Source organism: Schistocerca gregaria, chromosome 7 (genome assembly GCF_023897955.1).
Source record: "Schistocerca gregaria isolate iqSchGreg1 chromosome 7, iqSchGreg1.2, whole genome shotgun sequence".
Lineage (NCBI taxonomy): Eukaryota > Metazoa > Arthropoda > Insecta > Orthoptera > Acrididae > Schistocerca > Schistocerca gregaria.
Genome location: NC_064926.1, coordinates 318,817,594 through 318,841,434, shown reverse-complemented (window position 1 = coordinate 318,841,434; position 23,841 = coordinate 318,817,594). Strand labels below are relative to the sequence as shown.

General features: G+C 44.7%; 1 protein-coding gene across 1 annotated transcript in view; it reads left to right on the top strand.

Annotated features, from left to right (window-relative positions):
* The first annotated feature begins 40 nt into the window (after positions 1-40).
* The window catches only part of LOC126281847 (acetylcholinesterase-like), a 105,954-nt gene continuing 82,153 nt past the window's right edge, over positions 41-23,841 (top strand). Inside the window, exon 1 of the mRNA XM_049981096.1 lies at positions 41-283. Coding sequence (XP_049837053.1) covers positions 221-283 — 63 coding nt within the window. The 5' untranslated portion in view covers positions 41-220. The remainder of the gene's footprint in view (positions 284-23,841) is intronic.

Here is a 23,841-nt window from a genome sequence, read left to right as displayed (position 1 = left end):
GTAACGACCATATATATGCGGTTGCGTCAGAAAGGATATCACTCGTTCCTATCTCTTCTTTGATCACCAAGCAACATTTTTCACTGAATCAGCTTCAAGTGTCCAACATCGTTAGAACGCGGCGCTCTTATGAGGTTGACTTACAGTTATAAAGGGCTTGAGAAATCTTCCTTGTCAGTGTAGTCTGAAGTTTCCCACCATCAGGAACACTTCACGCAAAATGGACGGTTTCTGGTTGTCACTTGGTGCCATTTTCGTCTTGGCACTTGCTGCATCCTGTAATGTGAGTATTCAACGCAATATACAAAATATTTTTTCGAATGATTTTGAGTCCATGGCGGGACTGACACGCAACTGACGGTAAAACAACAAGCACGCTCATAAGGCCACAAAAACAAGCATGTACGAGTTTTTTTCTTTCGTAGTTTTTAGAAATGGTCGTAGGAAAGTCTTTGAGAGCATATGGGCGGAGAGATATGTCATGGCATGTGCAGAATGTCCCAGTATTGGTACAAATTATGGTTCTGTCCATAAACATAGTACCAGACACGTGCAATTGAGGCAAAAAAATCACAGACTGCAATTCTTCCATTATTTCATAATTTATATCTGTTTTTCTGTCATCCAAAGACATTGCTGTACCTTTGTAGATGGAACAGTCATCGAGATCTATTTGCCTTAGGGATAATGAAGTAGAATCAATAAACCTGAATCTGTTATTATTCGCAATATCTTATGACTCGTCTAAGGCTTTTGAATGTTTCAATTACAATATTCTCATATAAAGGATGGAAAGGTGTTGGAATAGTGAACACGGCAAGTTTGTAGCTTTAAAGGTAGATGTGAGATAGAAAGTAGAATGCACCAGTTTCATGATGATCGCACTGCAGTGGTTACCCAGACTTTAAAGTGATAAGGTGTGATATAACAAAGGGTCTTATTTGGGCCCTTTGTTGTTTCTGACATATCGTACATTTGTGTTGTCAGAGGATTAAAATTTTGTCTTTTCTGCAGACGGTTCAACTATAGAAACGAAAATAATACCAGTCCTCTAGCTAAAGAGAGAGATTATAAAACATTTGTGTTAAGAAGTAAGTGAATGGGGGCTAGGTTGAAGTGAGTGTGATACTTTTTTTTTCAAAACACATTAAAATTGTATTTCCAAAACTCTCGCTCAATTTAAATGCACTACTCTTTGGTGAAAGTGAAACACCAAGGCAGAGAGATGTGATCACAATAAAATTTATTCCACTGATTAGGAACATGACACTACACAAATGATAAGATTTACAGACGTGTACATGCAAGTGACTCTGGTAATTCAGTACGGACTAGCGGCACCAAACGCTTCAATCAGAGACGCTAGACGTCGTGGCATTGTACCAGAGAGCATCAGGATATGATGTTGGGGAGTACTTTTTTTGCCACGCGGTTTCTAGTCGCGACCACAAAGCTTCAACTGTAGCTGCAACAGGACCTGAACGAACAAGTTGCCGACCGATCATATCCCAGATATGCTGGGAGGGCGACATGTCCGGCGAACGAGCAGGCCAGGGAAGCAGTGGTACCCCTCTTTCTTCGAAGAAGGCCTGCACATTCCTCGCTACATGGGGCCGGGCGTTCTCCTGCTGAAATCTGGCATGTGGAACGACCTGTAGAGAGGGCAGTGGCTTAAACTATAAAACCTCCCTGAAGTGGCTGTATCTGTTCAGATTTCCCACCAGACGTGGGAAGCGGGATCTCTTGTTATAGGCAATGGGCCCCACACCTTCACATTTGGCGTTTGTCCGCTATGCCGCTCAACAATACGGTCCGCCCGACTGCGTTCACCACAGCGGCGTCGAAGCAGTATGAGGCCATCATTGTAGGACAAGCTGAAGCGGGACTCGTCCGAGAACACTACATTTTGCCACTTAGCATGCCAGTTCCGGTGTTCACGTGTACATTGATGTCTGCGGCGTTGGTGGGTTCTGGGAGATTGAAACCGTCGCAGTGACATGCGTGCCATCAACTCTCAGAAGACGTGTCCACATCCGCTGCAGTGCTTCAATGTCGCGCCAAATGTAGGGACGAAGCTCTTCTGTCCGTTACGGCCAAGCGAAGAAGATGACGTTGATCTCGTGCTGTGTCGTCCAGTACCCTGTCGGCGCTCTCTTCTCCACTGGTTCCACAGACGCCTCACTGTTGGAGCAGCGTGTCCTGTGCAGGCCGCAATGCCACAGAATGGCAGACCCACCTCCGAGTGAAAAATCATTCTGTCCTGCTCGAACGCACTGACATGCCGGTACTCCACCCCGTGATGTCGGCGAGCCATGGTGGTACTTGATTACAGGATTCCATTTCTTATGATGCCTCCGCACCGACTGAGCGTTGCATAACCCTGACGTGTCCGGTCACACAAAAGAGGGCGCTGTTGGACCCACGTGCACGCCACTTTTCTGCCATATAAATCACTTATTACGCTTCCTCTGTTTTACACGTCCTCTTATCGTGGCGTGTTGCATACCATTGCTTCTGTGTGTCTTGTTATTTACAAAACACTAGTGGATAATTTTAAAACAGTAAAATGGATGTATTTCATTAACTTCCTCATCAATTACGAAATGTAACAACAATAATTTGTGAAAGACACGATGGTAAAACAAGGTTTTCCAGGAGTGATAGTTCTGCAAGGTTCGGAGGAGAGCTTCTGTGAAGTTTGGAAGGTAGGAGACGAGGTACTGGCGGAAGTAGAGCTGTGAGGACGGAGCGTGAGTCGTGCTTGGGTAGCTCAGTTGGTGTGCCGTGCAGTTGGTACAGTGCATAAAGTTTTAGGAGCGCCTTGGTCCCGTGGTTAGCGTGAGCAGCTGCGGAATTGGATGTCCTTGGTTCAAGTCTTCCTCCTCCAGTGATAACTTCGCCGACACAGTAGCTCAGCGTGTTCGGTCAGAGGGTTAGCTGCCCTCTGTAACAAAAAAACTGAGTTAATCGATCAACAACGAACTTAAACGGATGTCTTACGACGTCCGCCCCGAGCAAATGCAACGAACAAACGCGAACAAAATGAGATTAAAAAAAAAAAAAAGTTGGTAGAGCAGTTGCCCGCAAAAGGCAAAGGTCCCGTGTTCGAGAGTCGGTGCGGCACACAGTTTTAATCTGCCAGGAAGTTTCAACCCAAGGTTGTTACAAAAATTTATAAATCTGTGATTATCCACTTACAGAAAAATACTCCTGTGACATGAATGACGTTAAGCCTCAATTAAATAAAATTTCCTTTGTGCAAAAAAAAAAAAAAAAAAGAACCATTCACATTTATGAACATAGTCAATAAAATTTATATCTTGTCCTCAAATTGGACTCCGATGAAATACAGCAACCGATAAGATAGGAGACAGCACAGTCATAAACTTAAGACAGCCAACTTGTCTTTGGCCAGCCATACCAACTGTTCCCTGAATCACGAACGAAGTGTTTCTGGATAATAAATGAAGCCACCCATCAGTCCTGCAGCGAGGTACATTACGGTTCAGAGACCAGAGCAGGCGACTTCTAGCACACTAGGATCACCCGATGGTAGACGACAACACTAATGGTGCTGAGTCCCCGAAAACAAATATGTCCAATTAGGGCCCCATTTGAGGGGGGGGGGGGGGGAGGATTCCGCTGATGGTCGCTGCGGGTTTACAACTGGTGGCTGTAAGATAACTCGTGACGTCACTCTGCGGCAGACGGCAGGCGGCACCATTTAGGACGCGCGATAGTCGCACCACCAGAAGAGCCAGCGGCAGAGGCGCGCGCGGGAGTTCCAATGCATCGCAACAGTAGAGACTTGAAACATCGAAGATTTATCATTAAATTTGAACAAGATTCAGACATACAATGAGGTGAGAAAAGTCAGGGGATACCTCCCAATATCGCGTCGGAGCTCCTTTTTCCCGACGTAGTGCAGCAACTCGACATACCGTGGACTCAACAAGTCCTTAGAAAACCCCTGCAGGAATATCGAGCCATGCTGCCTCTATAGGTGTCCATAGTTACGAAAGTGTGTAGCCGGTGCAGGATTTTGTGTGCGAACTGACCTCTCGATTATGCCCCCTAAATGTTCGATACGATTCATGTTGGACGATCTAGGTTGGCTAAATCATTCACCTGATTTGTCCATAATGTTCTTCCAACCAACAATTGTGGCCCGGTGACATGGCGCATTGTCATCCGTAATAATGCAATCGTTGTTTGGGAACAAATGGTCTCCAAGTAGCCGAACATAACCATTTCCAGTTAACGATCGGTTCAGTTGGACCAGAGGATACAGTCCATTCAGGCTGAACACAGTCCATACCATTATGGAGCCACTACCAGCTTGCACTTGCCTTGCTGAAATTCAAGGTCCATGTCTTCGTGGGGTCTGCGCCACACACGAACCCTATCAACAGCTCTTACCAACTGAAATCCGGACTCATCTGACCACGCCATGGTTTTCTCGTTGTCTAGGGTCCAACCCAGATGGTCACGAGCGCAGGAGAGGCGCTACTGTGGCCTGGAGTCCCCATCGTTTTACTACTCGAAGGTCTTTTCCTTCCACTCTTTCCTTATTCAAGTCACTTGGATGAAGACACAAAGGAATGACAGATATTGGCAGTGACCGGGCATCCATTTAAATCAATGAGGAAGGTTGAAAATTTGTGCCGGACTGGGATTCGAACCTGGTCTGCCGCTTACTAAGCAGATGCCCTGACCACTGCGCCAACCAGACTCAGTAGTCATCGCATGTGCAACGACAACCGACAGGTCCAAATTCCTAATTTATTCACTCACTACAGATGCAGAGCCCCTTTTCCATGTCCGAAAGAACAGACTTCACATACATTACTGGTCATTAAAATTGTTACACCATGAAGATCACAGACAGGAACGCCTGCGATGGTGTACTCAACGACGAACCTGGGTGCATGAATGACAAAACGTCATTTTTTCGGATAAATCCAGGTTCATTTACAACATCATGATGGTCGCATCCGTGTTTGGCAACATCGTGGTGAACGCACATTGGGAGCATGTATTCGTCATCGCCATACTGGCGTATCACCCGGCGCGATGGTATGGGGTGCCATTGGTTACACTTTGAACAGTGGACGTTACATTTCAGATGTGTTACGACCCGTGGCTCTACCTTTCATTCGATCCCTGCGAAACCCTACATTTGAGCAGGATAATGCACGACCGCGTATTACAGGTCCTGTACGGGCCTTTCTGAATACAGAAAATGTTCGACTGCTGCCCTGACCAGCACATTCTCCAGATCTCTCACCAGTTGAAAACGTCTGGTCAATGGTGGCCGAGCAACTGGCTCTTCACAATACGCCAGTGACTACTCTTGATGAACTGTGGTATCGTGTTGAAGTTACATGGGCAGCTGTTCCTGTACAAGCCACCCAAACTCTGTTTGACTCAATGCCCAGGCGTTTCAAGGCCGTTATTACGGCCAGAGGTGGTTTTTATGGGTACTGATTTCTCAGGATCTACGCACCCAAACTGCGTGAAAATGTAATCACATGTCAGTTAATATATTTGTCCAATGAATACCCGTTTATCATCTACATTTCTTATTGATGCAGCAATTTTAATGGCCAGTAGCGTATATATAATAAAGGCGAGGACGTTCAATGATATCTTTCGTGCGCAAGCACACCGGGCTCAAACTCTTACGGGAATCGGCAATATCCCGTGAGTAATGAGGATAATGGGCAAGGAGCACTACATGAGTAGTGTGTGGATAGGTAGGGAATTTGGGTCTGACGGTAGATGTGCTAAAGTAGTCCGCGCAATTGCGATGTCTACTGTGTCTAGATAGCGCAGTGGTCACCGCATATGGCTCTTAAACAGGAGATCCGTCAATTCTTTGTGCCTTAATTCATTCTGGTTGCTGGACGAAAATGGTGTCTGTTCTTTCGGACATGTCCGAAAGAACGGGAACTACATACATGTATTACTGTGGTTTGACTCAAAAACCGTGGCGCATTTGTTGTTGGCATCAGCTACGGTCAAACAGCGAATGTGAACCTATACTTGGTTGGAATGTTACCGGCCAGTCCGCTTTGGCAGGCCACCTTAGATGCCTCGGCTCAAGCGATGTCTGCACTGCGGCGTTGGTTCAACAGCAGAGACGACTGGATTAGGTTTCCACTCGGCTCAGCTGAATCTGCTTAGCGAACCTATACCGTCTCCTAGAAACAGAAACCTCCTCAAAATAACCTTTAACAACGCAACGACGTGCGAGAAAGAAACTTCCGTCATCCAGCACCCGCTCACTACGTCCTACTATTCAGGATGGCCGCAGACTAGGCACATTCTGCGCCAAGGTCGCCACAGACTGTAATGCGCCGACTGGCGGTACCCAAAATCGAACTTACGACAATGGATCGAACTTTACCAACGTCGCTATGCCGTTAATGTATGGCTTCCTGCCACCCAAAATACTCGGACGAGCCAATGGACCACTACAGCTTTAATTAGGTACAGTTTTTAATTTCACAGTCGACGTTACGACTGCGGATCGCTATCTTATTTTAGAAGATTCCAGACGTAGTGGAGCGCCTGGCGTAATCGCACTCTCAAGGAACAAATTGAAGACAGATCACCTTTAGTATAATTACTGCTGCGGCAGCCTCAGCCGCTGACTATGCAGCCGGCTCGAATATCGAATAATGAAAGACAGCACCCTTACTTTACACAACGTCGAGATCGAACAATGACACTATTACAAATGGCTCTGAGTACTATGCGACTTAACTGCTGAGGTCATCAGTCGCCTAGAACTTAGAACTAATTAAACCTAACTAACCTAAGGACATCACACACATCCATGCCCGATGCAGGATTCGAACCTGCGACCGGAGCGGTCACTCGGCTCCAGACTGTAGCGCCTAGAACCGCACGGCCACTCCGGCCGGCGACGCTATTACACTAAGAATAAAAACATCCAAAGATTCTAATGACAACGATCACCAATATCAAGCAGTAATTACGAGGTAGGGCAATTTAGATAACAACTCTCGTTATCTCGAGATTATAGCCCACACAGAGAGATACAGACAATCTTTCTTTCCACGAACAATACGAGACTGGAATACAAGGAAGAACTGATAGAGGTACTCAAAGCAGCCTCCGCCGCACACCGTCAGGTGGCTTGCAGAGTATGGATGTAGATGTAGATCTAAGCTACTGGTCGAAACCAAGCATCAAATCTCTTTAAGTACAGTACCTGTTTATATTATGTCGAGATAAATGCCCCATCTAGTTTGCAATTGTTCTTCCACACAACGAAATTCTCACAACGCAGTACATTATCTCTGGAAAAGACTTGTAACTTTTTCATTACTTACAAAATTCCTATTCCATTTACCGTCGTGTTATGACCAGTTTGTATTAAGTCGGTTCCACCAATATCGATAAGAACTGAAATAGGTTATGCTATCACTAAATCTCTTTCCACTTACAAGGGGAGGCCGCCAACCGTGAAATTCAGATTCGATTCATACTGCGCATAATAAAAGCTCATGGCCAGAGGTGTAATGTGGCAAAGCACGAAGATGCACTTCTCAGCCGTTGTCGAGAAAATCGACAGTTAAAAGAACCCGTTGAGGTGAAATATTCTTTACGATTAATAATTTTCAACAGCGTCGTGGCGCAGTGGTAAGCGCTCGGGTTCGTAATCCAAAGGTCGCCGGATCGAATCTCGCGCCATGCAACCTTCTTTTGTTAAGTATTTGTTTTTCGTAATTCATATATATATATGTATATATATATAATTCCCGGCAATCAGTTGCAACAATTATGCATATAATAAGTTGTTGAAAGTCGTTTGTAGTGGAAATACTGCCGACTTCTAACATCATTATGTTTTCCGAAAACAAAGTTGTATTTTACAAATGTTATTAATTGTCTTCATAATATTAACCACGTATAGTTAACGGAAGACGTAGAAACGATATTCCGAAACGAATACGTACAGCGTAAGTCAAACGTTCGAATTAGAATAGAGACCCCACGAACACAAATTTTCTGTGGCAGGTATGAAATATAAATTCCGTTACTCGCTCGTTACACTTGAAGGGCAGATGTTGAATGGGCCGAAACGAGCCGCCGCATAACAGCGTAGTTGCCTGCTACCTTCGAAAGAAGGTAGATGCGGTCCCTAGGGCAACTTATAACATCGTCGAAAATCAGTGCGGACGTGAGGGCTTTGGTACACCCTGTTAAACAAACGGAAAAATGGAGAGCGATCCGCCTTCACAAACATGCATAAGCATATGATTAAAGAATTTGCATGGGGCGAGATCCGATCCCGCGACCTTCGGATTACGAACCAAAGCGCTTACTGCTGCGCCACGACGCTGTAGTTGAAACGTCCCCTTAGAACAATTATACACGACTGTGCTTAAACTGACACAATATTTTTTTTTAGCGCAACGCAATCTGACTTTCAGTAATCCCTACAAGAGAATGGCCCTGACTAACATTAACCTATATGTTTCACAAATCACTTACCTCACAAAAATCTTGGTTACTCGAAGTACTGCAATACAGCGAGCGCCACTACTGCCAGCTAACTAAAAGATTCAAACTACTGAAGGCACTACCTACTGATAGGCATAGTTAGCAAATGAAAGATTTTGATAGAGAACAAACAATGTATTTACCTTAATAGTCATAATATATATATCAGTTCATGACATCAATTGTTACAAATTTCAAAACTTCGCCATCTCTCTCCCACGTCCACCACTGCTGGCGGCTCACCTCCAAGTGCGCAACGCTACGCGCTGTTAGCATCCAGCTGCCGCTGCCCAACACTACAATGGCAGACAACAATGCAAACCAGCCACAGACTGCACACGGCACAGACAGTGATTTTCCATACAGAGCGCTGTGTGGCGTTACCAATAAAGTAACCTAAACAGTCTACTTACATAGTAGTTAGTTAATCGTAGAGAGTATTTCACCGGTACGGTTTCTTTTAACTGTCGATTTTCTCGACAACGGCTGAGAAGTGCATCTTGGTGCTTTGCCACATTACACCTCTGGCCATGAGTTTTTATTATGTGCAGTATGAATCGAATGTGAATTTCACAATTGGCGTCCTCCCCTTGTTAGCCCAGCGTTACTATGTAAATAAGACGACGTCACATACTTCACAGATTTACTTATTTTTGTCCTTGATGTAATCGTTTACCTTTACGTAACAAATTACGACAACCTCAGTTGTACTTGCATTTACTTAGACACTCTTTCCATCAATGAAATCGTTTTAACTTTTTAGAGTATCTACCCTCTATAGGTTTATCGTGGTTCCACTCAATGAACTTTTGATTAGGCAAACTTACAAATACCAGCGTATACTTGTGTCTTGCAACGTGGTATTAAGATCTCTGGAATTCACCCTTTTCTTTTCTCGTAAGATATATATGCACACATCAGATACTAATTAAATACACTAAGGTTTATGTTAAGGCAAGAACACTTGAATTTATTTTCTCTAGGTATTTCAATACAATTTCAGTCAAGTTAAGTGAGCGAATGCCATCAAAGACTACACCCCACAACACGGAAATTCAGTAATAAAAAAAATTAAACAAAAGCCCTAAGTGCCACCGCCACTTGAAATCTAACCTTAAGTGACAATTTAAAACATCCTGAACTTCTTCAGGCGTTGACAAAACGCGACCCGCTAAGTTCCCTACTTGAATTCGGCCACTCGTCACTTTGACTAATCAAGTTTTTGTTTAGCTGCGTGCTGCTTGTAAAATGGTTCCTTCATTTTCTCGTCGCTTATCCACTCAACTACTGGTGCACTCTATCACAATATAGTGAGACAGTTCGTATTTATTCGAGCCAATTCTCGGTCCGCTGTAAGACAGTGGTATTTAAATAACAACTACGAACATGTGTTTGAGGCTCCTTCTCGACTCACACACCGACCACACAAACCCACTTCAACAAAACCGCTAACAACCCAATTACAACTGGGCGAGTCGTGACCACTAATCGTAGAACACGGACAGGATATCGGTTCCACCGATTCCCAAAAACTCAGCACCTACATTCAACATCTCTCTCTAACCAGGCTTACGCTGGATTTACCACAGCAAACTTTACGACCGAAACTGTCCACAAGACGACAATCAATTGATAGCTCGTGCAGCTAAATTCGCCAAAACCAGTGTATCACCAGCGAATATTCAGAAAATCCCACAGAATCTCTGTATACTCCGTTGCTCAGCGTTGGGAGGAAACAACCGTCACAGCCGCGTATATGAGCAGGGGCCTAACAGGCAAAATAACCATGCTGCCTCCGCGAATTATACCCAAATTAAAATACTGGAAGTACCAATCAAAACTCCTTTCCCTCTCCCAAGCCTTAACCGCCAGCTGCCGCGCCTCACTACACCACGAGTGGGTCGCTCTACTATCAAACCTAGACGCACACGGATATATCTACTTAGTCGGTGAGAGGTCTACATGGGAACTAACTAACTCTTTATGTCATACCATAGGAACCATTTAAAACGAACAAATAAGCAGCGCCACGCCAACTTTTGACAATTAATTAATTATTCTTTGTTGCTGTCGGTTCTCTACCACTGCAGCCGGCTGCCGCGCGTAGCTCAGGCAGCATCTCAGGACCCAGCGATGACGAGTTGTTGCATCGCTAAAGTCGCACGCGCTCACCACCTGTGTTTTCTTCGACGCTCTCGGATCATCAACAAAATATTTTTTTTCTTAACACATCGTACACGTATATTTATAGTAAGCACCAGGTGTTATTATTAATTTTTGGGGTAGGATGCTCAGCACTAGGAAGGGCGAACGTAACCCGTGCGTTTTGACACAGCACAATCTGCAACTGTCTATACGAGAGAACCCTTTTCATGTACCCAGCATTTTTTTAGATGTAACAAAAATTAGGAACTCATTCGTGGTCAAATCGAAATTGAATGATTTGGTCGTAATAGATTAAATAAAATATTGACATTTATGCACATCGTTGATTTGAGTATTATGGCAAGACGCAAGATACATTTTAAATAAAATGCTCACTTGCTGAACAAACGGAACCGTTCACTTTTTCGTACTGGCAACCGTTTCTCTTTTGAAGGTTAAAGATGCAACTAAGTAACTGCACCAAATAAAAAATGCCAACAATGAAGACAGTTCCTACAGCGCACTTTTCTTACGTAAAAAAAAGGATAGATTTTGTGTAACAAAGTAATACGCAGTTATTTCTGTGACGAGTTTTTTAATCTAAGAAAGCTAGAGTTATATCTGAAGAAAACGAAGAAGATAATTTCCTAAAGAATTACTGGCCCACTAGAGACATTGCCATTATCAGCTACATAGCCCGTTAGTTATCAGAAAGTGAAAGTGTGATGCATGTGAAAACTCTAGTTATCTAGTGATGATCTGATGTGATAGGGTAGCAGATGGTCACGTCGTGCTTATCTGAGTCTCAGTCTTACGTGTAAAGCGATAACTTTTGGAACAACTTTGTCCTTTAGCCTTTTCCGTATCTGTCACGCGCTTCAGGCCGTTGCTAGTTCCAACCTCTCGCCCAGAGTTGCACATGCTTCATAACTAAGTGGAGTCCGCCCCCGGTAGCTGCGTGATCAGCGCGACGGACTGTCAATCATAAGAGCCCGGGTTCGATTCCCGGCTGGGTCGGAGATTTTCTCCGCTCAGAGACTGGGTGTTGTGTTGCCCTAATCATCATCATTTCATCCCCATCGACGTGCAAGTCGCCGAAGTGGCGTCAAATCGAAAGACTTGCACCATGCGAGTGGTCTACCCGACGCGAGGCCCTCGCCACACGCCATTTCATTTCACTAAGTGGAAAACGTTTTAAGGACGCTTAATTATTTCATAAGTCATCTAATGAAGTCCTAAGGGAAGCAATATAACTATATATCCTCTCATATGAAGTCCCGGGTGTGAGGCTCATCGGGGAGTGCAGAATCGAATTGTAATCCCCAACGTGGCCGACAGCAGTTCACGGTGGTGAGGTACACATGGACAGGCGATGAAGATCAGGAACAGCGTTTGCCCGCACGGAGTTTGTCTGCACAGGTAGTGAGACTTGGCCAGCAGTCGTCGAAAGATAACCAGTATGTGGCCCACCGGCTGGGAGGCACGAAATGAGCACCATTCAGACTTACAAGGGATCCAAGCCTACTCGTCACTATCGATTTATGATACATGCAAGAGTTGGCCAGAAATGAAAGTGACGGAAGTCGGAGCTCTAGATGGTGAATCCCCAGATCAAGTGATCTGGGGTGAAGCTGTTAGGAAAAACTGCACACTTTTTTGATACGAGAAGGCGAAGCACAAGCCTTTTATGTTAGCGTAGTTTCAAGGTAGCAGTTCGAGCAACCGAAAGAATGCAGAACGGTAATCCCTGAGTCCTGGATTTGAAACTCTGTGTGGAAACGTACGTTTTTCTTTTTTCTACTTTCCATTCTTACGTTCCTTGCGATGCAGATAAACAGAAATAATGCTCAACAAATCGTGCTACTTAACATCTTCATAAAATGCATGAAAAGGAAAGGCAGAAGAAAGTTCGGAATAGCAAATAATTTCCAACTGAGAACTGTACTTACAGCACCCACGAGGACTTTGCAAATAAGTTTCTAAGAGGGGATAGTAATTACGGCCTTTGTATTATGTTAGTTTCGTTTTGATCATCGAGCAGCCCTCAGCAGCTGCACACGAAGAATAGATTCCCCTGTTTGTACGATGAATATCACCCCAGCATTGTAAGCCATCAGCTGTAAAATAATGAAATGATTAAATTTTAATTTTTGGATGTCCATCTTATTGCATGGCCGAGGGACTTCAACTGCTGACATATCTGTATCGTGAGAATGAATTTATTGTCCCACACAACTACTTTTAGCGGCATGTTACTGGTACACTTGGGCTAACTCACCTCAGGAGTCTCCGCTCGACACCTTGTTGTCGCCGGCCGCTGTGACCTAGCGGTTCTAGGCGCTTCAGTCTGGATCCGCGCGTCCGCTACGGTCGCAGGTTCGAATCCTGCCCCGGGCATGGCTGTGTGTGATGTCCTTAGGTTAGTTAGGTTTAAGTAGTTCTAAGTTCTAGGGGACTGATGACCCCAGATGTTGAGTGCCATAGTGATCGGAGCCATTTGAACCACTTGAACATCTTGTTGTCTCCAAAGCATTGGACTCCACAATAAATGCGCCAAGGAAATCTAATACTTCTGTTACTTGTAAAAAAAGAACAAACGTATTAAATCTAATACTCTTTTGGCAGTGGGCATGAGGATGGCGAAAATGCGCCGCTGAAACTAGCCGTATGAGACTAAAAGTCATTCTCAAGAAACGTCTGTGGTGGTACTTAAACTCTGACAATAAAAAGAAGTTTCGACAGAGGGACTCGAGCAAGTGTTGCTTGTCTTATCGTTCTGTACCTTTTACGCTGCGCCAACTGCTGCATGGGAACTACGCTAGCATCAATAGCTCACAGTACGCCCAAACCGCGCCAAAATTTTTTTGTAGACGCTTGGCGATTTGGAGCTCCAGATTCTATCACGTTCATTTCTGCCCAACCCCTGCGTATACCATAAATTTGGACGAAACTCGTAGGCTGACGTAAACCTCCCCTTGTAACCCTCTCCACGTGGTGACTGATAATGCCAAAACTGGCGATATAATCTGACGGAGAAAAACCCCAAAATCACACTATAGTTATTGAAATTTCGATAACACATTTGTCTAGGATTAAGCAATTAACACTGCAAGATCACAGGTTAACGTAAGCGCGAGGAAAGCCATTGCAAATCCGAAATGCTGGTACTTTAATAAGCGGTGTAACTGCCGGAATGCTGTGTGTAAGCATGCAAACGTACGTGCACTGTGTTGTTCAGGTGCCGGATGTCAGTTTGTGGGATGCAGTTGCACTTGGTCGGTCAACACAGGAATCGTTAACGCTGGTTTCGATGACACTAGAGTTGTCGTCCGATGATGTCCCTTACGTGCTCGATTGGAGACCTAGCTGGTAATCGTGTAGATCAACTCAACATGTTGGCACTCTGTAGAATATGTTCGGTTACAACAGCGGTGTGCGGATAAGCGTTATTGTGTTGAAAAATACCCAGAGGAATACTGTTCATGAATGGCAGCGCAACAAGCCGAATCACCAGAGTCACGTAAAAATTTTCTGTCAGGGTGGTTGGGATAACCACCAGAGTGCCCCTGCTGTCATACAAAATTGCACCTCAGACCATAACTCCAGGTGTATGTCCAGTGTTTCTAGCACGCAGACAGCTTTGTTGCAAGCTCTCAACTGGTCTCAGTCCAACCAACACACGGCCATCAGTGGCACCGAGGCAAAACCAATTCTCATCGGAAAACACAACAGTCCTCCATCGTGCCTGCCAGTGAGCTCTCGCATGACACCACTGAAATCGCAAATGGCGGTTATTTGTGGTCGGTGGAATGCACGCTACAAGGAGCCTGGCTCAGCGCTGTCCTTGAAATAATCGATTTGTTAACAGTTCGTTGTGTCACTGTGGTACCAAGTGCTGCTTAAATTACTGATGTAGATGTAGTACTATGCGCGAGAGCCATTCGCCGAACACGATTGTCTTCCCTCTGCGACTGTACACTTGCGTGGCCACCACTGCCAGCAATCCTTTGTAGTGATTACATCCCTGCCAAGTGTTTCTGCTGTGTCGCAGAAATCCAGCTTCTCGTAGCCCTATTATACCACTTCGTTCAAACTCAGTGAGGTGCTGGCAATGGCTTCTCCTACATCTACATCTGTATCGATACTCAGCAAAATCAAATTAAAGTGCCTGGCAGAGAGTTCATCGAACCACCTTCACAATTCTCTATTATTTCAATCTTGTATAGCGCGTGGAAAGAACGAAAACCTATATCTTACCGTACGAGCTCTGATTTCCTTTATTTTACCGCGGTGATCGTTTCTTCCTACGTAGGTCGGTGTCAACAAAATATTTTCGCATTCGGAGGAGAAACTTTGCTGTGGTTGGCAGGAGAGCCAACACCGTGTTACTAAAGGAGGCCGAAAGGCACGCGTTTTAGCTCACGCAGGCTGGCGTGACGTCTGGAACAGGACAAGGTAATTAGAATTGAAAAAAACGGACGTAGCTGGTGGAACACTTAACTTTAATCCATTAATGATGAACGTCGCTCTTGACGGTACATGATTCACAATATCAATAGTAACTGAACATGGCGCCTTGCTAGGTTGTAGCAAATAATGTAGCTGAAGGCTATGCAAAACTATCGTCTCGTCAAATGAGAGCGTATTTAGTCAGTGCACCATCGCTAGCAAAGTCGGCTGTACAACTGGGGCGAGTGCTAGGAAGTCTCTCTTTCGGTCTGCAATCACTGATAGTGGCGACACGCGGGTCCGACGTACACTAACGGACCGCGGCCGATTTAAAGGCTACCACCTAGCAAGTGTGGTGTCTGGCGGTGACACCACAAACTTGGTGATCGGAATTTCGTGAGAGATTCCGTCGCAACGAAATAAGCCTTTCTCTTAATGATTTCCAGCCCAAATCCTGTATCATTTCAGTGACACTCTCTCCCATATTTCGCGATAATACAAAACTTGCTGCCTTTCTTTGAACTTTTTGGATGTACTCCGTCAGTCCTACCTGGTAAGGATCCCACACTGCGCAGCACTATTCTAAAAGAGGGCGGACAAGCGTAGTGTAGGCAGTCTCCTTAGTAGATCTGTTACATTTTCTAAGTGCCCTGTCAATAAAACGCAGTCTTTCGTTAGCCTTCCTTACAACATTTTATATGTATTCCTTCCAATTAAGTTGTTTGTAATTGTAATTCATAAGTATTTAGTTGAACTTTCGGCCATTGGATTTGACTTATTTACCGTGTAACCGAAGTTTAACGAGTTCCTTTTAGCACTCATGTGGATGACCTCACATTTTTCGTTATTTAGTGTCAACTGCCAATTTTCGCACCATTTCTAAATCGTTTTGCAATTTGTTTTGATCTTCTGACGACTTTATTGGTCGGTGAACGACAGCGTCATCTGCGAACAACCTAAGACGGCTGTTCAGATTGTCTCCCAAATCTACTGAGCGAGGGGGCGCAGTGGTTAGCACATTGGACTCGCTTTCGGGAGCCGGCTGCTGTGGCCGAGAGGTTCTAGGCGCTTCAGTCCGGAACCGCGCTGCTGCTACGGTAGCACGTTCGAATCCTGCCTCGGGTATGGATGTGTGTGATGTTCTTAGGTTAGTTAGGTTTCAGTAGTTCCAAGTCTAGGGGACTGATGACCTCAGATCTTAGGTCCCATAGTGCTCAGAGCTATTTTTTTCGCTTTCGGGAGGACGACGGTTCAATTCCGCGTCCGGCCATCCTGATTTAGGTTTCCCGCGATTTCCATAAATCGCCTCAGGAAAATGCCGGGATGGTTCTTTGAAAGGGTACGGCCGACTTCCTTTCCCATCCTACCCTAATCCAATGAGACCGATGACGTCACAGTTTGGTTTCCTCCCCCCAATCAACCAAACCCCCTTCCAAATCGTTTATATAGATAAGGAACAGCAAACGGCCCATAACACTATCTTGGGGAACGCCAGAAATCACTTCTGTTTTACTCGATGACTTTCCGTCAATTTCTACGAACTGTGACCTCTCTGACAGGAAATCACAAATCCCGTCACATAACTGAGACGATATTCCATAAGCACGCAATTTCACTACAAACCACTTGTGTGGTACAGTGTCAAAAGCCTTCCGAAATCCAGAAATACGGAATAGATCTGAAATCGCTTGTTAATAGCACTCAACACTTCATGCGAATAAAGAGCTAGTTGTGGTTCACAAGAACGATGTTTTCTAAACGCATGTTGACTGTTTGTCAATAGACCGTTTTCTTTTAGGTAATTCATATTGTCCGAACACAATATATTTTCCAAAATCCTGCATCACATCGCGTTAATGATATGGGCCTGTAATTAAGTGGATTACTCCTACTGCCCTTCTTGAATATTGGTGTGACCTGTGCAACTTTCCAGTCTTTGGGTATGGATCTTTCGTCGGGCGAACGGTCGTACATGATTGTTAAGTATGGAAGTAATGCGTCCGCATACACTGAAAGGAACCTAATTGGTATGCAGACTGGGCCACACGACTTGCGTTTTTTAACTGATTTAAATTGCTTCACTGCTCCGAGGATATTTACTTCTACTTCTTTGTCATCTTAAAGGCTTTCTTGGGTAACGTTACTTCACCACGTCCAGAGCGTATTTAAAGCAAACCTGGTCTGCAGCCTCATTGGGGCGCTACTAACGCCGCTCTTATGGTAGTAGCGTGAAATATGAATAGACGTTATCTTTCAGCTGTAGAAACACGCCCACCAACTTTTGTTTACGTCGCACAACCACTTCTTGGTTTTGCGTATACACTCCTGGAAATGGAAAAAAGAACACATTGACACCGGTGTCTCAGACCCACCATACTTGCTCCGGACACTGCGAGAGGGCTGTACAAGCAATGATCACGCGCACGACACAGCGGACACACCAGGAACCGCGGTGTTGGCCGTCGAATGGCGCTAGCTGCGCAGCATTTGTGCACCGCCGCCGTCAGTGTCAGCCAGTTTGCCGTGGCATACGGAGCTCCATCGCAGTCTTTAACACTGGTAGCATGCCGCGACAGCGTGGACGTGAACCGTATGTGCAGTTGACGGACTTTGAGCGAGGGCATATAGTGGGCATGCGGGAGGCCGGGTGGACATACCGCCGAATTGCGCAATACGTGGCGCGTGAGGTCTCCACAGTACATCGATGTTGTCGCCAGTGGTCGGCGGAAGGTGCACGTGCCCGTCGACCTGGGACCGGACCGCAGCGACGCACGGATGCACGCCAAGACCGTAGGATCCTACGCAGTGCCGTAGGGGACCGCACCGCCACTTCCCAGCAAATTAGGGACACTGTTGCTCTTGGGGTATCGGCGAGGGCCATTCGCAACCGTCTCCATGAAGCTGGGCTACGGCCCCGCACACCGTTAGGCCGTCTTCCGCTCACGCCCCAACATCGTGCAGCCCGCCTCCAGTGGTGTCGCGACAGGCGTGAATGGAGGGACGAATGGAGACGTGTCGTCTTCAGCGATGAGAGTCGCTTCTGCCTTGGTGCCAATGATGGTCGTATGCGTGTTTGGCGCCGTGCAGGTGAGCGCCTCAATCAGGACTGCATACGACCGAGGCACACAGGGCCAACACCCGGCATCATGGTGTGGGGAGCGATCTCCTACACTGGCCGTACACCTCTGGTGATCGTCGAGGGGACACTGAATAGTGCACGATATATCCAAACCGTCATCAAACCCATCGTTCTACCATTCCTAGACCGGCAAGGGAACTTGCTGTTCCAACAGGACATTGCACGCCCGCATGTATCCCGTGCCACCCAACGTGCTCTAGAAGGTGTAAGTCAACTACCCTGGCCAGCAAGATCTCCGGATCTGTCCCCCATTGAGCATGTTTGGGACTGGATGAAGCGTCGTCTCACGCGGTCTGCACGTCCAGCACGAACGCTGGTCCAACTGAGGCGCCAGGTGGAAATGGCATGACAAGCCGTTCCACACGACTACATCCAGCATCTCTACGATCGTCTCCATGGGAGAATAGCAGCCTGCATTGCTGCGAAAGGTGGATATACACTGTACTAGTGCCGACATTGTGCATGCTCTGTTGCCTGTGTCTATGTGCCTGTGGTTCTGTCAGTGTGACCATGTGATGTATCTGACCCCAGGAATGTGTCAATAAAGTTTCCCCTTCCTGGGACAATGAATTCAGGGTGTTCTTATTTCAATTTCCAGGAGTGTAGTTTCCGTCAGTGTATATGCAAAGCTGGCCTGTAGTTCTTTTTGACAAGCTGGGGCTTTTGCCCTCGAAGTCAAAACAGGATTAAAGCGCAAAGAAAAATCATTGCGCAACCAGCTTCCCCGTCGTGTCAGTGTCTCCGTAGCTCTGGCTGTGTAGTAACTTAGCCGTTCAGAAACGATAATTAATTTATAGAGATCTTCTTCAGTTCTGCCAATACACTTTGTGGTACAAATAAATGTTAGTACAACTGAATCAGATGCCTCTCAGTTGCGGACGCCCTGCGTACCAAATCTTGTGTTCTCAGAAACGGATTCTACAGTGTCAGCACAATCAGCTTACAGTGTCTTACGAAAAAGACATCTAACTCGTCCTGAACAGTGGCTTCTTGCATCAGCTTGGAGTGACTTCTCTGCAAAGTCTTCTGGTGGGAGAGGCAGAATATTAACGTAACAGATTATCGCAGTTTTTTGATGTGGAATTTCTCCACTTCCGCCAGTATGCTAAGCCATTTACTCTATTCAGTGGGTCTATTTAGTTTTTCCCTTTCTTCATCCAGAAACGGTACGTTTGTATGTGTTTGCTTTGTGTTTACTACTATTCGTTCAATGAAGTACGATTCCTCAAAAACAATAATGGACTATTGCAGTTCAAATTTTAACATATGTGATTGTTTAATACTACATTTTCATTTTAATGTGATTAGTTGTGTGCTAAATTTTAACCTGAATATGCAGTATTTTTTCGTATTGAATGCATTGTATTTCCAACATTTTACTGTCTTCACGTTAATCTCTAGGGTGCCCGGAAATTCCCGTTACAAACTGCTGAGACTTGTAGAGGGAAGTGGGTAAATATTCTGAATTGGAACCCATGTCCGCAAATCTACCGTTTCCGTGCTACAAACATTTGAAAACATGTTGGTAATGTGACCACTTTTACAAGTAACTGATTAAGCGTGGCCTGGTACATCACTTGCTTTACAATTCCGCTCTTTGATAGCCAAAGAAATTGTTCCTGTGCTTGTTATTGAGCTTTCTTCAACATAATGCAGTACGGCCTCTTCCAATTCAGGTGTAACACTCACAGACACGTGAATGGCGGTCTAACCAGGTCAGAGAGGTAGGATGGATATCAAAAGACGCCAGCCCATCCGATGTAACGCCCCCCCCCCCCCCCTCTCCATCACCACCATGGCTACCCTGTAGCACGGAAACGGTAGGCTTCGGGAAATCGGTTCCTATTCAAAATATTCGTACTCACTCCCCTCTACAAGTCCTAGAAGTTTGTAACGGGAATTTCCGAACACCTCTACATACAGTTCTGTATCACTTTATTTTCCGTTAGGTAGTGCAGTGTTAGTATACTGGACTGACTGTCGACTCAGTTCAAATCTCCGTCCAGTCATCCGTGTTTTCCCTAAAACACATGAGGCAAATTCTGGGATAGTTTCTGTAATTTGGACACAGCTTATTTCTTCCCCAGATTTCCCCTATTCCTACCATTTTCCTTTTCTATTCCCACAAGGAGGTCATTTTCCTTTCACAGAAAAACAGCCACGACTTTTCTTTCTGAGCTATCCGTTTTTATGTATTTTACATTAAGTTTTGGCAGCTATTACTGTCGGGACTATTACGCAAGTAACGACTAAAGCCATTCTACTACTACTACTACTACTACTACTACTACTACTACAAGTACTACCTCTACTAATGCTACTGAAAATGCCACAGAAGACTCTCTTTTTATTGAATCTATTACATCAGTAACCACGAATGATATGTAGGCTGCTATTATTAATACTATACCTTTAAAACAACTGTTTTACCTTATTATCATTTGATTTAGTTTTGACTATTTCTCCTGGATGTATAGTTTACTAATGTACTGCCTTGCCTCACGAAAATCTTTATCTGTTCACTTCATTCCGTTTTAGGAGTGATACAAGTTACTCTACTCTTTCTGTACCAGAATGGCCACACTGTCGGATCCATCAGTACTGCTGGCCCCCAGATCACTTGACGACGGATAAGAATGTTCATTTCACATTTGATCGAGATTTATTGTTCTCTCTGAGCTCAGCCTCTTTTCATTGTTCCGCTGCTGAACCAAGCGATCGTAGATTCCTTACCGAGAAAAAAGATCACTATTTGAATGTGGATTTGACCCAAAAAGCTCAGCCCGAATACCATTCTATGCATTTTTTTTTCTCTTCTCCCTGAAGCATAAAAATTAAAAGGAACTGTATAGAAGCTGCCATACGATCGCTGTAGTTTTATAGAAAGTTATCCTACAGGCTCGTCCACTGCAATAACACCAGTTTGGTTTCTGTTGATATCGTAGATGATCTCTGCACTTAACCGTGATTCTTTCTAGGATTTGATTCATCGTGTTGAGCTTTGCACAGTCGAAGTGTTTCACTAGGTCAACGGATGCTATAAAATCATCTTTAATTTTAGTTTGTCTTCCGTTTGTCAATAAACGCCATACTTTACTTTCTACTCATTGTTTTTATGATGCCGCAAGTATATCCGTCCTGTTACTCTTTGTTTTTTTAAAGGTATTCCTTTGTCTATTACTCCAGTCAGTAATTTAAAAGTTTGAAATATAAAAAAGTACTTACATGTGTTATTGGCTTGAATTGTCTTATGTGATATGACGGTGACAGGTCTATCTCACAGGTGATGGATAACAAATCAAATGGCCATCTAGCTACCACAAATTCCACTGATTTTAGTAACGTTGAAGTTGCCTCAATTACTTGTTTGTCGTTAGGTCATTCAGTTCTCTATCTCTGACCATTACTGAAGTATCTGTCTGCCACGTCGAATTATTTCTTTTATCTTATCGTACTTGGAGATGAAACTGCTTTATCTCGACTCCCTAACTAGAGTAAAGATTTGATTGGTTTCCGTAAGCGACTACAAGCGATTACCAGAATGGCTGCCTGCAAAGCGCACTACTAACAACAGCAATATTACGAGAGTTAATCGGTTCCCTTCAGTTCGTGGATGAATTATACTTTCGTTTCTTCGAATGAATCTCTGTCTGGATTTTGATTTTCTCACAATTAGACTTCCGTGATATATCCTTCTCCAGCATCTGTCCATTGATACTCTATAGAGTTTTTGATAATGCGTATTTACAGTGAATAAAAGGCGATGCTTTACTACACAATATCTAGTCTTTTATTTAAATGCTTGAATTCATTTACATGGGCCACATCTCCTTCATAGAATTCTTGGTCTGTGACTCAGCTACAGATAGTTCATACCACGATTCACTTCGTTTGTATGGTATGTTACTCATATTTTATTTCATGTGTCTTTTGGGGGCCGCATTTAGCGATTTACGTTTATATCAGATGTGAAGCAAATACATGGAATGATACCAGTAGATAGTTGCCGTGATCTTCCGTTGAAGATTGGTTTTATGCAGCTCTCCGAACTAATCTATCCTGTACAAGTCTCTTCATCTCTGCATAATTACTGGAGTCTAGATCCATTTGAACCTGCGTACTGTATGCGAACCTTCGTCTCCCTCTACAATTTTCATCTCACACACTTTCTTCCGCTACCAAATGGACTACTCCTCCATCACTCAGCATGTATCCTATCAATTGATCCCTTCTTTTAACCTGGTTGTGCCATAAATTTCTTTTTTTGTCAGTTCGACTTAGTACCTCCACATTAGTTTCTTCATCTACCCTTATAAATTTCAGCTTTCTTCTGTATCATGAACTACAAAAGCTTCTATTCTCTTCTTGTCTGAACTATTCACTGTCCAAGTTCACTTCTGTAAAAAGTTACCCTCCGACAACACCTCCAGGAAAGATTTCCGTACGAACTTCCACCCTGCTGGAGTACCTGCACGTAAGGAACGTCCGTTAATCACTACAACGAAAAACCAGTCCAAAGTTGCAAATTTTACTTTTTTTTATTCACTCGATGACTAATTTCTGGTCGAGACCCATTTTCAAATCATCCTACAGGACAGAAAACCAAATTTAAGCTCATTTGTAGTACAGGTATTACTAGTTTTTAAGCATGTGCCAAAAACGCAGAAGATATCGTTTTCGACTATGTTACGTAAGTCTTGGAACGATATGCTCCGAATTTGTGGCATATGCTTAAAGAATTGGTAATACCTGTATTACTTTCCACACTGAATGTGATCACACACCTCTTTGGAATTCAGGGCGACCGTAATTTTTGGTCTGCTGTACAGGATGGTACTACTAGGGACCGTTAAAAACTATTCGACGAAATTTCAACATGATGCGAAGCAGCAAAAGATGTTTATGCTTTCACGGCCCTGCTGTTTCGTACCCTCCTGCGGATTGGCAATGGAAAGGTGCGACGTTGACATATGCATGAATAAAGCTCGGATATACGCAACCCTTTGATATCCTTGCTATTCAACATGCATACCAGCAAGCGCAAGGGCAGCAGCGTAGCCTGCGAGGACCTAGGACTTCCATAATTGGTTGTCTCTGTAGAGGTAGGTACATTCTTAAAGCACTCAAAAAACGTGGACGGGTGCTGCCGATCTGGATGCTCTTCGAGTGACCTTTCGGCATTTTGTTCATGCATGTGTCACTGTCGCACTCTCCTGGATGATGCCACAAGAGGGCACGAAACAGAAGGACTGGAAACGCAAAGTAGCCTTTGCTGCTTCGGAACCCGTTCGAATTTCATCGAATGGTTTTGGATGGTCCCTAGTGGTTGCACCCTGTACACCAGAGCAAAAATTGCGGTCGCACTGCACTCCAAAGAGGTGTGACCACATTCAGTGTAGTTGCTGGCCCATGATGCCCTTAGACAAGTATTGAGTTGTCAGGGGTGGCCGGGGCGGGGGGGGAGGGGGGAGGGGGGAATGGAGGGGGGGGGGGGAGACGGATGTCAACAGTGTCAAAGGTTGTCAAGATCGTCGTCCTGATGCTTATCACATTGTGAACTAAAATGAAAATTT